At 37.4% G+C, this 16613-nt stretch overlaps 1 protein-coding gene across 1 annotated transcript in view; it reads right to left on the bottom strand.

Moving 5' to 3' along the window:
• Nucleotides 1-16613, bottom strand: part of AUH (AU RNA binding methylglutaconyl-CoA hydratase) — a 108082-nt gene that overhangs the window by 50746 nt on the left and 40723 nt on the right. The window contains exons 6-7 of the mRNA XM_050328884.1: nt 4564-4656; nt 3585-3641 (exon numbers count right to left, since the gene is read on the bottom strand). Coding sequence (XP_050184841.1) covers nt 3585-3641; nt 4564-4656 — 150 coding nt within the window. The remainder of the gene's footprint in view (nt 1-3584; nt 3642-4563; nt 4657-16613) is intronic.

Here is a 16613-nt window from a genome sequence, read left to right on the forward strand (position 1 = left end):
AGTCAATGGAAAAGAAGACCAGCCTGGCTGAACAGGAAGCTTTACTGGAACTCGTTAAAAAAAGGTGATTGGCAGACTTTCTTAAGAAAAGAAAAATCATCAATATTCATTCTCAGGTAACCTTTCCATCATCAAGTCACCAAGCAATTTTCTCTCTGTTACACACTTCCACTAGTTCTCTGAATCCTGACTTTCTTACTAGACAGTGGGATGTACCGAAGAGGAAAAACAGTTACTTTCTCTAGCTCACCTGCTGGCAGTTCAGCTTTTTTCCACAGTGGAGATTTTTCCACAGCGGATTTAAGTATCCAAAGGCATAAGAATAATCCTGCTCCCTCACAACCTGAACAGCTGCTCTGTGAAAAGAGCTACTGTATGAAATGAGGCACTGCTGTCACCCCACTTGGTCTGGCTATGCTGTCTGCCATGGATGTATTTTCTGAGGAGATTCAACCTTCTCAACAACGCACTATCGCCAACACAACATGCTCTACACATGTCTGCTTGGCTGAGACCCTCAGCAGGCCTTCTACTGAGACCCTCAGTAGAACGAATGATTCACCTTGGTTCACTAAAATTCAGCTAACCACCACTCAAACTTAGCCTTTAGAAGGTTGCAGTAGTTCTGTGCTTATTCAAAAGCAAAAATTTCTTGTACCTGGGATATTTCACAGAATCACAGAATACGCTGAGTTGGAAGGGATCTAGAAGGATCATCAAATCCAACTCTCAGCCCTGCACAGGACCATCTCCAAGAGTCACACCATGTGCCCAGGAGTGTTGTGCAAGCACTTTTTGAACTCTGTCAGGTTTGGTGCTGTGCCCACTGCCCTGGGGAGCCTGTTCAGTGCCCAACCACCCTCTGGGGGAAGAACCTTTTTCTAATATCCAACCTAAACCTGCCCTGACACAACTTCAGGCCACTCCCTGGGTCCTGTCACTGATCACCACACAGAAGATATCAGTGCCTGCTCCTCCTCTGCTCCTCACAAGGAAGTTTTAACTGCAGTGAGGTCTCCCCTCAGTCTCCTCTTCTCCAGCTGAACACACCAAGTGCCCTCAGCCGCTCCTCACACGGCTTCCCCTCCAAACCCTTCACCATCCTCATGGCCCTCCTTTAGACACTCTCTAATAGCCTAATACCATCCCTATATTGTGATGACCAAAACTGCACACAATATTCAAGGTGACGCCATTTGTGTTAAATCTGGTTGGTCCCTAGACAGCACCTCACTAGGTCTTTTGATAACCACATTTCAAACTAGGATGGAGTAACACATAATACACAACAAGGTCCAAGATATGACTGCTGATATGCCCTGAACCTACATTTTTCTAACAATGTATTTTCAATTGTAAAGTTCTAGGGCTTTAAAAAGCAGACCTCTCCCAAATAAACAAGTTTTTCATATAGCCTCAAACACCCACATTAATTATCACCCAAGTTAAAATGTTTTCATCTCCTTACAGTCACATACTCCTGGCAGCTCACAGAACAGAATAAAACAAATAGTTTGCCACAGTGTAGGGACCTAGTCCAAAGAAGCAACACACTTTGTCAGTGGGTTTCAGGTGTGCTAGAAGGTAGCAGAAATCTTTGGAGGCCTCTTAAATGGTTCCAGCTCACTTTGCAGCTGCACTTCCCAGTCGTTTTGGCTCAGAATAGCCTGAAGTAAACACCACAAGAAAATACTACATTAACCCATGAAACTTTGGTTCAAGTGTGCACATCTGGCTTCTCTACCTAAATGACATATGCAAAATTCCTTCACTCAGTCTTCACTTTCCGGCGACAAAAAGCATGATCGGTTACTCTTCGGATGACAAGAACTAGAAGGGTTGAAACACTCTGACTAGAAGGGTTTAAACACTCTGATTGCTCAACCGAACGGGGCTGGTGCAAGTACAGGCTGAACGGGAAGAGGTTGTGATGAGGTCGAATGCAGTCGGCAAAAACAGTCGTAAGAAAGGTTGATACGAACATGGAAAAATCATCTTTGAACATGACCCAAAATGTTTTCAGTTTAAAAGGCAAGGTAACATGGCGAAATCTGTCGTGTTTTCAAGGACATGAAGACATATGCCAGATTCATCATTTTAGGATGAGGAAAAAAAAAAAGAAAGATTTTTCAAACCTCAGTCTTTGAATAGCAGTAAAATATTCTGAATGAAACTCATTATGAGTCAGTTACCTAGCATTTTAAGGTAAGAGCATACAAGTTTGAAACATCTATAATTAACTGAAGACAGGGAAACAAGACAACCTACAAAAGTTGAATAATTTTTAACTTTTTCTCCATATATTGACCTGGCTTTCTAGAACTGGAGTGTATGTCTCCAATACTGTCCTGCAGAATTTCTTAGAAGATGAAGTGGAAGGACCAAGGGGAAAAATTTACAGTAAAGATAAACAACATAAACTTTAGTTTTTTTTTCTTCACTGGGACTTACTGTCAAGGCATGTTACTTCAAGACAACACCACTACAAGGAAACACATCTTTAAAATCACCTGCATTATTATCTTTATCCACTGTTAAAAAGAGACCAGTCTTCAACCACAACTCTGTTTTCCTTATGTAAAATGTAGCTGAGACCACAGAAAGTATTGACTGAAATCACATCTCAACAATATGCATAATAATAGAGCATTCGAAATTGTACAATAATGGTCCAGACTAGTCAGAGGATGGGAGAGTTTTGTACATAAAGTTCATACCAATGCTCTCATTATGTGTTTTTTTTTTTTTTACAGTTCTTCCCACACAACCTGCAAAGGTGTCTTTTAGACATACTGTTTCAAAATAGGTTTCAGACGTTATAAAGAAAATAGGAGCAAAGAAACAGAACAGAGTTCCCTAGAACTTCCAGAAATTAAGGCTAAAAGTCAAAGGAATGTACTTTTCTTTTAATTATTGCCCTTTTCCCACATCAGCAAATATCTTAATTCAAGTAAAACGATTTACACACAAAATAAACCCAAAAGGTTTTGTAACACAAATACCTCCCTGAACATTAGTCATTACACAACTTTCATTCGCCCTGAGTCCAGGAAAAGCCTCAACTGGCCTTCAAAATATAAAAAAATGTTTGACTCCAACAATCTCTAAAAATGTTGACATTTATTCACAGCTATACTTTCAGTTCTTAAACTCTTTATAGCCAGTTTAAAAGCAGCATGAAAATGGAATTTGAATTCTAAAGCACCAAATGTTACGTAAAAGTGGATCATTATTTAAATCACTGCTTTTGTACACTGACAGTTTTTTATCTCACCTGACCCTTAAGAAAACTATTCAGCCTTCAGATCAAGACATCAAATGTCATTTATAGAATCACTCAATATTGACTTATTTACTGAAGACTTTGTCAAAAAATATATTATGCAAGTCCTCCTCCCTGAAACTCAGAAGTACACCTTTTAATTAATTTTTTTAAACAATATCAGCAATAAGCTGGAAAACATACTATGATCCTTAATGCAAATAAAAAAATAAGCAGAAATTAATAAAAAATAATTTAAAATCTAATACCAAGAGCATGTGTTATTTAGTTATCTGCAGTAGTAAAAGAAGAACACTCATACCTGCACCTGGAATGATTGCCAACTTCGTTTCAACTAGGCCCATTTTAGCAGAAGAGGCTAAAAAACAAAATGTGAAGGAGTTCTTACCATAACTATAGGAGGTAAAAATCTATGGAAAATATGTAATATTATATATGACCGACAAGTTTGTTAATTTATTACGTTTCCTTGAAAAATAACAATAAATCACTTTAAAAAGCATTTGTTTATGAAAATCTTCAAATATATTCAACTGATCTGCCATTAGTAAGAGATCCAACTACTTCCATCAAGGCAAGTTCTGCACCTTATTGATTTTCATATAGCAAGTAAGGAATTAGAGACTTGCTTCCAAATGTAGAATACCAAAGGAAAGAGGCTGTTATTACTTAATATCTTAAAATGGGGTAGAATTTTGTATCCGATTATTTGAATTCTTGAGGTGGTAGAATATTCTCTAAGGTCAAATAGCTTTATAAACCCTAAGTTTCTGGTAGGAGTTCAGGACAAAGTTTCCATTTACTTTCCATCAATTGGCTTTACAGTTCTGACAGCCTATTAGCTAAAAGCTCCCCTTTTCAAGTGTTGTTGTCACTTTTGTAATTTAATTTCTTGTGTAATAAGACTCTCACTAGCAACTTTTGCTTTTTTCCTGCACCCTGTTTAGACAAAATCAAATCTCCATTCAGAGCACTCCAAATTCGTAAGAATAAATAAAATAATGAAAATAATGGCATAACCCTTCTGGCAATACTGATAAAATGAGGATCATAAGAATAAAATAAACATGTAATAAAACCAATCCAGCTATCAGTGGTGTTTGAAATGAAGCATTAGCAAGTACTTAGACAGGTTTCTGCTGAAGTCCTTTAAAACAACAGGTTATAAACAATGCCCAGTACCAAGTGAGTTTTTTATAAGACTGTTGCCAACAGATGGATTAGTCAAGCCATCTGTAACACTAATAATTCTATGTTCTAAAAGCAGGATTCATACCTACCTGCCACCCGTATATCACAGGCTAATGCAAGTTCTAGGCCACCACCTAAGGCAGTTCCATCTATTGCAGCAATAGTAGGTACAGGCAGATTGGCTGAAAAAGAAAGCATCAGTTAACACCAGCCTCATAAAGGACATCTCTGAAACACTGTTTCATTACATTTTGTTCATTGTACAGTCATACTATGGGGAAAAAGTGACATCAAACAAACCGTGACTAAAAATTGACGGATCGGCAATGCTTTGGCAAAAAAAAAAATCTTTGTGGTTGAATAGGTTTGCAAGTCTTTTTGTCTGGCTTTGGCTCACTTTTTACAAAAATATGAAAGTAAACTTCAAGGACATGGACAGCAGAGCTAGACAAACAGTAAACAGGGGTACTTAGAAACAGCACTTATATAAACAGTCCCAGTTCAAAGGCAGGTGTCTCATCATAATCACTGGTGATGCTAGCTCTGTGCCTTAACACTCCCAGACCACCACTGGCAAGAGTGGCCACCACTCTTGTCCCTTTTCTCCTGTAAAGCAGCACCTAACAGACTAATGGAGGTGGGAAAGCCTTCAGCCTGGCAAACAGATGCACGTGCTGCCAGCACACGAGAGGCTCCAGAGGCGTGGTCTGTACGTAATTCATCGTCAGTGTTCTGACAGGGGAGAGCCATTTAAACATTAAGCCTAAAGGACTGCCCTTCAGCTTCGGCAAGTTTAGGTTCTCTTCATCCTTCTTCATCACCAACTCAAAGTTCTATAAAAAATGCACTTTCACTTGAGAAATGAACTTGTATATTACAGCTTTAATTATATTTAATACAGCATTTACCACAAACTATCAATTTTAAACTATACTCAAACAATATTTCAATAGTATGTTGTTGCTACTGAAGTTTCAAAGATGGTCAAAAGCAACTTATTAGCTGGACGCTTGGGTGTACAGCTTGTGGAAATGTTAAGCCAGCTCTTGATAGCAGTAGCTTTTTCTGCAGATGCTAAAAAAAATATTTTCTTTGTTTTCATGTTCCAGCTACTTGTATCCAAAGACCAGTTCATTCAGTCTTAGTTGGAAATTGAAATAGGAAAAAAAAACTTTTGTCAACATATAAATGAAAATGAAGTGTGACTTATTTCCTTTTAAAATCTAGAAGGGTAATATAACAAAAGTGATTAATTTGATGTACTAATTACAAATAATACTTCCTGTTCATACTGAATTAGTTAGTTCTTAATTTTAGAAATTGTGCCACCTAGTTTACCTTTTTTCTTCGTGACAGAGATACTTCAGATAATTTCATTTGAAAAAAAATCCAATTAAAAATGTTTGTGCACATCAGCATTACAATTAGTATACAGACCTATAGTCCCTCACTGGGTAACAAACAAAATATACAATTAAATGAAGGTTATTTTAGTTGTAAATTGACATGCTTTTATGATTAACAACTAATGAAAATCCAAGTGTCTTTAAGAAAAGAACAAAAACATTGCAATGCTTTTTCAATATTGTAACAGATGCTTTAAACCAAAGTTCCTTGGTTGCTGGTTTAGATCACGATTAATAGTGATTACCTGAATCAATTTCCATGTCAAAAGAGATTACTGACTGTTTGCAACACCAAGCTCTTCCGGTGACTTAAAAGGGCTCAAGGTATCCATTATACTTGCCATCTACCACAGAAGGCACAGGAAACAGATGACTAGGAGTAAAATCTGCTCTTTCTCTATTCACTTCTTCGTAGTTATGTGGAAAGGTAACTCTCATTTGCAGCAGGGCCAGGTTGCTGACAGAAACTGTTTAACCCCGTCAACACAACTAATTTGACAAACAGTTCTTGCAATCTTGCTGGCTGACACAGCTAGTCCTTCTCTTAAAGGAGTATGCCTTTGCCGTAAGTAAATGGAAAATAATTTGCCTGAGCACAAATAATTTGCCTGAGTCATTGTTAACTGCAGTTCCCAGCAGTTACCGCCTGTATGAAGGTTCCAGTTATCAGAGACTGGCAAACAGTATCTTGAGCACTATCTGCATGACTTTGCAGTACTCCAAGGCAGAAAACTTTCCCTAAGATAAGGGAGTTCCAGAATTAGTAAGGTGCAATTCAAGCAGACTATTACACATAGAAGTGAAACTTAGAAAATAAGTATTTATAAACCAGCTTGGTTTCAAGAACTACAGCCAGCATTCCTATAAGGAACTAATAAAAATTAATAATTCAAGGAGGGAAAAAGCAGCTTGATAAAGTATGTTAGAATCATCGCTTCCCAGGGATATTAATTTTAAAGGATCATCTGACATGGAAGCTGACAATGAATGAAAGGCAAAATACAAATTCTTTGTAATAGCTCAGTGCATATCTCTCAAATGAATTGGAGAAATTAATCCTTTTAATGTGTTGTGAAGCATCAAAAAAAAGTAACACAGAAATAAGTTAGCAATTGCTCAGGACTGTAAACTGAGTTTCTAGGCTAGAACTTGTAACCAAGGGCAAAGCTTCTTGGAATATTAATATTCTGTAGCACAAGAGGCACTTTAATAACTTTAATACACAACTGCCAAAACTGTTGAGCCCATAACAAAAACAGAGATGATGTTTGACAAATAATGCCCTGTAGGCTTAACTGAGTTTATGCACTCAAATTTCAGGAACAATAAATTACGTAAACAGACAGGTCAGCCTCCAAAATGATCCTACGTGATAAGGGTCATTTGCTATGAGTGATATAAAAAATATTTAAAGCTTTGCCAAGAAGCCTAGAGGTTTTCTTTTCTTTAACATTCCACGTTTTTGTCACACTCTGAATAAGAAAATATAAATTTCAGGCAATTGCTGCACTACTAATCATTACTGCTAAATTCTAGGTCTCGTACAGGTTTATCAATGTGCAATCATGAGTTGCAGAGTGAAGTCAAAAAGGAACTATATATATATATATAAAAAAGAAACAACTAAACTAAATGTAAGTGTACAACACACAGACAAGGGTAGACCATGTATATAGAAAGATTAATGTTGTTGTTAGAAGTAGTTAAAAAGACTAAGTAACAAGCAGCATTAAACTTTAGTCAGAGAATTTCACTGAGCTACCACAGTACATCAAACTGTACTGCAGAATATGAAGAACACTAAATAATAAGACAGTTCATTAATGAATTCATAAAAGGTTACTCCACGCATCTATTGTATTGTAAAACATGCTGCATATTCTGTAAAGACACTTCCATTTTGCATACAAAACATGTCCCAAGCAAAAGCCATTCAAGACATTATACAGGTAGAACGACCAACAGGTAAACTGAAAACTTCAACACAAGAAACTAAACTTTGTAACATTATATACCTAAACTAAACCCACAAGAAGGTGAAACAAAAGTTAGAAAATATTATATAAAGCAATATAAAGAAAAGGGCCTGTTTCCTGCTCTGCACATCTTCAGCTCAACTTCAGGAGTACACTCCTGCTAGACAGATATGCCAGATATGTAGTTTTAGATTAGGCTGACCAGCAGGATCTTGTAGTCTTGGGATACCTCCTGCTCTCCCCTTGACTCTCCATTACTGAAATACATAGAACAGAGCAAGCTAAAGTCTCCCACAATTTTGCCATCAGTACAGGACATCAAAGAAGGAGCACTTTGCAGCTAAGTACATAAAAACACATGTAATGTGTTGGAAGTAATTTCAAAGAATCACAGTTTTTCTGAAGCAGGTAACGTTTTCATCTCTAAATGGCTTTCCACGTGATGTCCGCTGCTGCTGACTAACAAGGGATTTCCTTTCTGCTTAGAGATGGTGATATGATGAACAACAGGCACATAAATACAGGCATCGGGTCTGGAGGACTTGACCACTAAATAGTTTCTCAGATGTGTGTCACAAAGCCCACACAGCTGATTCATATTACTGTGGACACTGATATTCCCCAAATAGAAAGCAGAAGTTGCCTGGATTCTACTAACCTGAATCATATCTGACTATTTAGTTCTCTGACTAATTCATTAGGAAAGTTCTTATAAAATTACAGCTACGTAAGATAAACTAAATTACTGTCTTACTAACTCTCAAGCAGCCTTTTTCACAGCCTCACTTTCTCACTATTGACAGAAAATAAGTGGTCTGATCAACCAGGACAAATCTACTTTCCACAGTTACTTAGGAAGAAGGAAGGAAGAAGTACAAAGAATGAACACATAGAGTAAACCCAAAAATTTATATATGAAAGTAGCCTTGCTTTTATGAAACATTACATACAGTATACTTCACAAAACAGGCAATAACACATTCTTTAGATGGTGTACAAGGACTCTGAGGAAGACCTATCACCAAGAATAATGCAGCTATCCAGAATTCCAGACTTTGTGATTTGTGCTCCCGGTCAACCTATATGAACTTGTCCAGATTGATTAAACTGAAGTACACAACACCAAGAAAACAGAGTTACTGGTGCAGAATGTGTCAAATTCAAAGATACTAACCTTCCAGGACCATCTTCCTTGCCTGCTGAGTAAATTTATACTTGTAATATTTTCTGTTAGCAACTGTACCACATACTCATACGAAAAGAAAAAAAACCAACACATTCCTGAGCTAGGTACAAAATATTTTGAGCTGTAGACTGTTTAATTACCAATGAAGTATATGAGAATCACACATTTGTAGCTTGGCAGCAGTTACAATCAACCTGTAGGATAACTGTAGTATTCCTTCTTATAGCTAGGATATAGGAGTCATCATTAAAGAGTTGAAGTCCAGCAAACTTAGAATTCAGTTTCTCCTAAAGTAAAGTGTTTGCATTGCTACTGCTGGAACAGTTCATGATTCCCATGAACCAGAAAAGAAAATTCCATGAAAACCCACTCAAGCCCTAACAATGCAGAAATTCTGTATGGTCCCTTAGAGACAATTAACTTCTATTTTTGAAGTACTCTTGAAGTACTACTGAATTAGGACAAATATTTTCTATTCAACTGATTTTAACAGTCAGAATCTGGTATTTAGGAACATTCAAATACAGACACATTTTAACGTTTTCCTTTTTATGCATTTGATATGAAACACTAAAATAAAGACAGTCACCTTAACTTCCCTTGCTAATCGTGTGTTGTTTTATACCTGGATAATGTTCAAAAAAGTCCTTATTGTTCATCATTCATCTTATTTCAGTGACCTCTGGCAATCAATCATCAGAAAGAACAGCTATTCAGACATAAATCAGAAGCTGGTTACTACCTCTGGTACCTACCAAGCAAGACTGATAAGCTTAACTTGTCTTTAATTATGAAAAGAAGAATTCTTGTTTCCTGGTATTGACTGAAAAGAAAGCAGTGAGAGTACTCTGCTTGCCTCTAAAACTGTGAGTGTCCAACTAAGACAGAAGCAGCAAGAGAATTCAATTTAACATGACAGCAGAACTGAGTTCCCACAGAGCAAAAAAATAGATTGTCCAAGCTATTTATGTCACACGTGCATTTCTGATTATTTGACAAATAAGGCTGATTAGTGAACAGCTTACTAGGACAAGCAACATCAGGGGTCATGTCTAGCAGCTCATTTTTCCTTCTGAATAAAGATTTCCTAAAACATAAAACAAGGAAGATTAATTGCCTAAAAAATATCCTGCATACTGTATTATATATATTACTGAAGGAAAGTCTACTATAAATCGAAGAATAGAGTAACAGTTCTACAATTCATTATCTAACTCTAGCAGATTGAGAAAGTGTGGCAAATGCATACGAGAAACCTTTAAATCACAGAATGGTTGAGGCTGGAAGAGACCTGTGGAGGTCACCCAGTCCAACCCCTCTGCTCAAGCAGCATCACCTTGAGCAGGTTGCTCAAGCTCATGTCCAGGTGGCCTCTGAAGATCTCTGAGGAGGGAGACTCCACAACCTCCTTGGGTAACTTGTATGAACGCTCGGTCACCCTCACAGTGAACAGGGACTTTGTGATGCTCAGGAAGAACGTCCTGTGTCCCAGTCTGTGCTCATTCCCTCTGGTCCCGTCACTAGATACCAACGGAGATAGCCCAGTGTCCTCTTCTTAACACCTTCCCCTTTGGATATTTCTACACTGATGAGATCACCTCCTGAGCCTTCCTTTCTTTAGGCTGAACAGCCCCAGCTTGCTCAACCTTTCCCCATACGAGAGATGCTCCAGAGCATTCAGCACCTTCACAGCCCTTCACTGGACCTTCCAGTAGCTCCATCTTTGCCTTCTACAGGGGAGCCTAGAACTGTCCTCAGTACTCCAGCAGTGGCCTCTCCTGAGCTGAGAGGGAACGGATCACCTCCCTCACCTTCCAGGCAACGCTCATTCCAACAGCCCAGGATACCACTGCAGTTTTTTGCCACAAGGGCACAGAGCTGTCTCATGTTAACTTGGTGCCCACAGGACTTGCAAGGCTTTTCTGTGCAGGTGCTTTTCATATCATTACCCCCAGCACGTACCTGGTGCACAGGATTGTTTGCACTTTCCTTTGTTGCATCTAATGAGGTTTCTGTCAGCCTACTTCTCCAGCTTGCTGAGTTCCCTCGGAGTGATGGCACAACCCGCTCCTTATGCTTTTATGCCAGCAGTGAACTTTGCTGAGGGTACACTCAGACCATCATCCAGACCATTAAAAATGTTGAATAGGACTGAACCCTGCACTGGTCCCTGGGATACAACCCACTGGCCAGGGGCCTCCAAGCAGACTTTATGCTGCTGATGCCCAGAGTCTGCACCTTTTCATTTAGCCAATTTTCAGCCCCCTTTGCTGCCTGCTCACCCAGTCCACCAGTTACTCCAAGAAATACTGTCAAAAGCCTTACTGAAGTCAAGGCAGAAAATATCCACTGCTCCTTCCTCACCTATGAAACCAGTCCTTTCTTCATAGTTTGTAAGACTAGTCAAGCAAAATTTCCCTCTTGTGACTCCATGTTAACCACACCTCACAACTTTCCAGTCCCTCACCTGCCCAGTAGTAGTTTAGTTTCCATGTTTAGTTGTTGCAGCACCTTTCCAAGGACAAACTTTAATCTACAGATAAGAAAGCTCCTCCCCACCATGTTTCTTAGTGCATTTACTTAAATGTAGCAACAATAATGGAGCCTTCAAATTAATAAAAAGAATGGTCAAATTAATAAAATGTCTAAATAGCAAAAAAGAAGAAACAACAGTCACATCTGAAGAGTGAAAGTGTCAAAGAAAGAATTACAAATTTTAGGTTTGTACTTACATTCTCATTATTTTCAGTGTATATTTTGACTAGCAATAGCTTAAACCCACATAATACTGCAAGTCTATGTCTGATTCCTACACCAACAATGCTGAAAGAAAGGTTCCAGACCTGCTACTTTACAGCCTCTTTATGAACCCTAAATGAATCTGCAAGTCTTCTGGTTGCAAGTTAGAGAAGTGTTTTCAAAAGGTCACAGACAGAAATAAGAATTTTGAGTCAGTAGTAATGATTATTTAAAACTAACTTGCATAATAACTGGGAATGGATTTTTGATTTAGTTTTAAAATAACTAAGTTTACACCTAGATATTCTTATCTTGTAGCTCAGAATAGACTTCTCTTCCACCTGTGCACTACAAAGATTTTTGATCTCTCTTGGTGATGTCACTCTTTATTGTAAAAATTAAGACTTTTTTTTTCCATTAAAAAAAATCTTAAAGGACATAAACTATGCACCTTGAGTGGCAAGTAGAGGTAGTCCACGAGCAATTTTGATAACTGAAATATTCTGTATATTAGGAACATTATAATCAAAAAATTACACATATATTAGATAATTTTTGTCATAGGAAATCAGAAACATAACTGCAACACAAAACTATATCTTGATTTCATCTTTAGGGACCTTTTCCTGAAGAAAAATAATAATGTTAAGATGATATATTATCACTGGAATGACAATTTTGTTTCAGGCATTTACCTTACCTTGCAAAATATGTTATCATGTCCGTGGCTACAACAGTTTGCTTGCATTTTCAGTTGCAACACTACCATCAAGAAAAGACCTTTCTGGGGTGGGGGAAAAAGCTAACAGGAACCAAACACTTCAACAAGTATTTTCATCCATTCTGTAACACCAAGAAAACCAAACAATGTATTTAGCAAAACCTGAAAGCGACTGAGAGAGACTGCCAAATCTTCCTATATGAAGTTGAAGGTAAAGAAGGTTGGTCAGACCGGGCAAGTAATTAAATGCTCCAAAGCTTTACCTCTCATAATTGCAAAAAAAAAGAGAAAGTAATTACTCAAAGTAACTTATATGTCTTAAAATATTTTTCAAAAATATTTCCATCTGCAAAAACATGACCACATTCTTAAGTCTGAATAGGCTGCGCATGCATTTGGACACACACAGTTTTTTGCCATTCATTTGCTGGAGTACAGCTGTGAAAGGCTTTTATCTACCCTCTAATTCCTGTGCTCTGGATAAGAAGCTTAATAGACTGCAAATGTTAGTAGAGTTGTTTGAACATTGGAGTCTTTGCTTTAATACCTTCGAAGTTCAGGCAGACAATCAATAGCAGTAAATAGCTGCATAAAAAAAAAATGCATTTTTTTAGCACTTTTAAAGAAATGTTGCTTTTTAATTAAAGAGGTTACTGTGCATTGCTCACAGTTGGTTATTAAGTAAAAGATATTAATAAAGTTTTTCTTCCTTTTATTATGACAGCAGCTAAAGCGCCTTACTCAATCTCATTAATTTCCCAGTTTCCGCCAGTGATTTCTCATCGTTATATACGACTGAGAAAAAATATTTTTGAATGACAGAAAAACCCAATCAAAACAACCTTGATATAGGAATATTAGGAATGCCACATTCCTATTTTTTTTAAATTTTCTATTTGGTACTTTATTGTGGACAGGTAATAGAGACACAGCGTTTTACATTCTTGATAACAGAAACACAAACTGGGAAAGTAATGGGAATGAAAGAGGTGCTTTAATCAAACCATTTAGCTACAGTTTTCTATAGCCAACTCTTCCATTATTTTCTTTTGGCATTATATAAAATCATTTGCATGTTTCATTCATTTTCACTGACATGCTTCAGTTTGATAAACAGATTCCTCAGTTTCTTCGTACTTCCTAATGTTGCCTCTTCTAGTCTTATTCTGCCCTCAGTAAGACAATAATGAAGTAAAACCTAGGTGACAGAATCTACTTTCTGTGCAAACGAGTAAAAGCTCTGGACAGAAGAAAAATGTAAGTTATTTCTTGTGTTTCTTACCCTTACTAGGTACACTGAAGAATTTCTCACTAACACAAATAGCAGAGCACATAACCAAGTAGTGAATTTATAAATCATGGGGGATAACAGCAATGCTAAATGAATTCAGTTACATTTTTACATTCTACTTCTATGTAATTTTTTTTCTTTCTTAAAGAGTACACAAAATAAAACTCAAACTACAGTATATAATATACCCACGACTATATAGGCACAACTACAGTTTCTAGTATAATCTCTGATTGTTAAGAAAATCAAAAGGGATTTTTTTTTTTTACTTGTCTGATTTACAGTATGAAGATAACACTAGCATCCTTGTTTGACACAATGCATTCCCCAGTCTAGTGCTAAAATACCTTTATTTCAAAATTAGCATAATGTATCAAATAATAGTTTCAAGCCCGCTCATTCAGGGAACACTACAGAAGAAACACTCCCTAACATTTCACAGTAAGCATAATTTTTTTTTTTTCATTAACTAGCTTGGAAATATCATTAATATGGCCGGTGCATACCTAAGCAAAAAGGCGTGTTCAACACAAGACTTGACCATGCTACCCTGAAGTCAAAGCCTCATGCTTGGGCCAGGCAATGAGCTTTGGACTTCTTCAACAGAAGAGCAACTTTATGCTTCCAGTCCCACGCCAGGAGTTGCTGCCCTTTTAATACCAATTGGTTCTAGCAAGAGAGACAGACACCAAGACAGGCAAAGAAAAAGAGCTAGCAAACTATCCCTTCTCACTCAAGGATTGAAACATGCAGTCTCAAACCTCAGCAAGGGGAGGAAAGGGTTGAGTTTTCCAATGCATCAAACGTACAAAATGTGGCTCCCTAGAGAGGGAACAGAGACTTTGTACACCAAGGCATACTGAAGGCCTGTTTTAACAGAGTGCAGACTGGCTATGTTGATCTCAATAAACCATTTGAGTAAGTAGCACCCTCCTTTTGGGCACAGTTACTTTTTGTGGAAGGAAAACTAAAAAGCCATGTCCAAAACATAGTCTCTTTTCCTCCCAGAGCAGCACATGGAATTAATGTCAGAAGGAAAACTAAACTACTGCTGAGGACATGCTGATTTTTGTCAAAGCTGTACAGCAGCACCATGGATCAAAGCAATGAATCAGCAATGCAAAGCCACCTCTGATCTTCAGACCTACACGGAAGTACAATCAGCTTATCCTAATATACAGGCCCTCTATTTTGGCATTTCTTTTGCAAGTTTTTAAAAGGTTATTATTACGGGGGTTGGTAAGGGAAGTGTATTACCAACTGTGGAAGTACTGTTGTTATATAAATAGCTAATAAACATCTTGGTACAGAAGTTTAATATTGCATTTATTGCCTCTAAAAAGGTACAGAGTTTAGAATTGTGTTTTTTAAATTAAAAACAATACAATGCAATTTGACAAAGCCCCTTATTTCAGTTCTGCATGGACAGTACTGTCTGTTTAGGAAACAGACAACATGTCGTCAACAGGTATCTTAAATTAATTCAATATTAAGAGAAGTAGTAAATCTACTACTGGAAAACAACCAAGAGCTCAGAATGCAAGCAGTCAAGGACTGCATTAGCTATGCAGTACACTTAACCAAAAAGGCAACCACACAACACAGCAAGCAAAATACCGTGCCCTGTGCCAAAATCTCCCTTTCAGAGTGTCAGCAACACAAAAACACCACAATGCCTGAGGCAGGTTGCTAAGCATGGCTCTGCTAGATGTACATTAGTCCTTTTTCAAATTTGATAGCTGTGAAATTTCACTCAGCTTTCCAGTAAACTCCAGTTATAACCTGTATCACGCTTCCCTTAGAGAGAAATCCTCAGTTCTTACCAAAGGATTTCCAAACTAGACTACTCTGTCTCTGATGGCCAGATCTACTGGCAAACAGATAAATTGGGTAAATGTTACAGAAGGAGTAGTAATCAGGCTTGGAGTGTTCATTACTAAACCAGGATTTTAAATGCAAGCCAAAGCTCCACAGAAGCCTCAGAAACACAAATAGTAATATAAGGCACTGCACTGACCTCATCAATCATTATTCTTGATTACTTTTGAGAACTTACAATGGGAAGGTGGGGCAGCAGTTACCAGACCAGAAAACTTAGTGAAATTTTTATAATCCTGATACCACTCCTGGGATCTCTGAGATGATGTTTTGAGAGTTTGCATCCCAAACTGAACTGCAGTGGTGATGTGATGTGGCACAAAGAAAAAAAATCCCAAGTATGCACGATCTTCAGCAGTCAGAACCGGAACTTTTGGGAAAAGAGGATGTTCTCCTGAAGGATGAACAAGTGCACTCTTTTAGGTAAGTTAAAAGTTTGGTGATGACTGAAAGAAGCCAAAATGACAGAGAAATTGCTAAGGAAGGAAAAAAAAAAGAATCAATAAATATAGAGATGTATCTGCTTTGAATAAAATAAAAAGCACACAATAAAACCCACAAAATTAAGCAACTGACAACAAGATGCTTTCACTGAGGATGATCTCATTCAAATTGGACTATTTTAAAATTAATCATATCTGTAAAAATTATGTATAAACAAAGTTACTAAATATCATCACTTACTGAAGTTGTATCACAACTTACGCATCAAAATTAATCAGATGTCTCCAACAAAGTACTGTAAGGTTTGTTATAATGCAACAAAATCTACAGAAAACAAGTAATGTTAGTCTTTATTAAGAATTTCATTCCGAATTAAGTACAGATATAGCTTCTGTCAGGCCATGAGTAAGGTGTTTTGTCTCCAAATGTGAAATAAAAAACAAGCTGACCACACTTAAATCTTAGAAAGTAACCAAGACAGTCAGTCTCCAGTTTTTA

The sequence above is a fragment of the Myiozetetes cayanensis genome, unplaced genomic scaffold, assembly GCF_022539395.1.
Source record: "Myiozetetes cayanensis isolate MyiCay16 unplaced genomic scaffold, myiCay2020 scf4, whole genome shotgun sequence".
Classification (NCBI taxonomy): domain Eukaryota; kingdom Metazoa; phylum Chordata; class Aves; order Passeriformes; family Tyrannidae; genus Myiozetetes; species Myiozetetes cayanensis.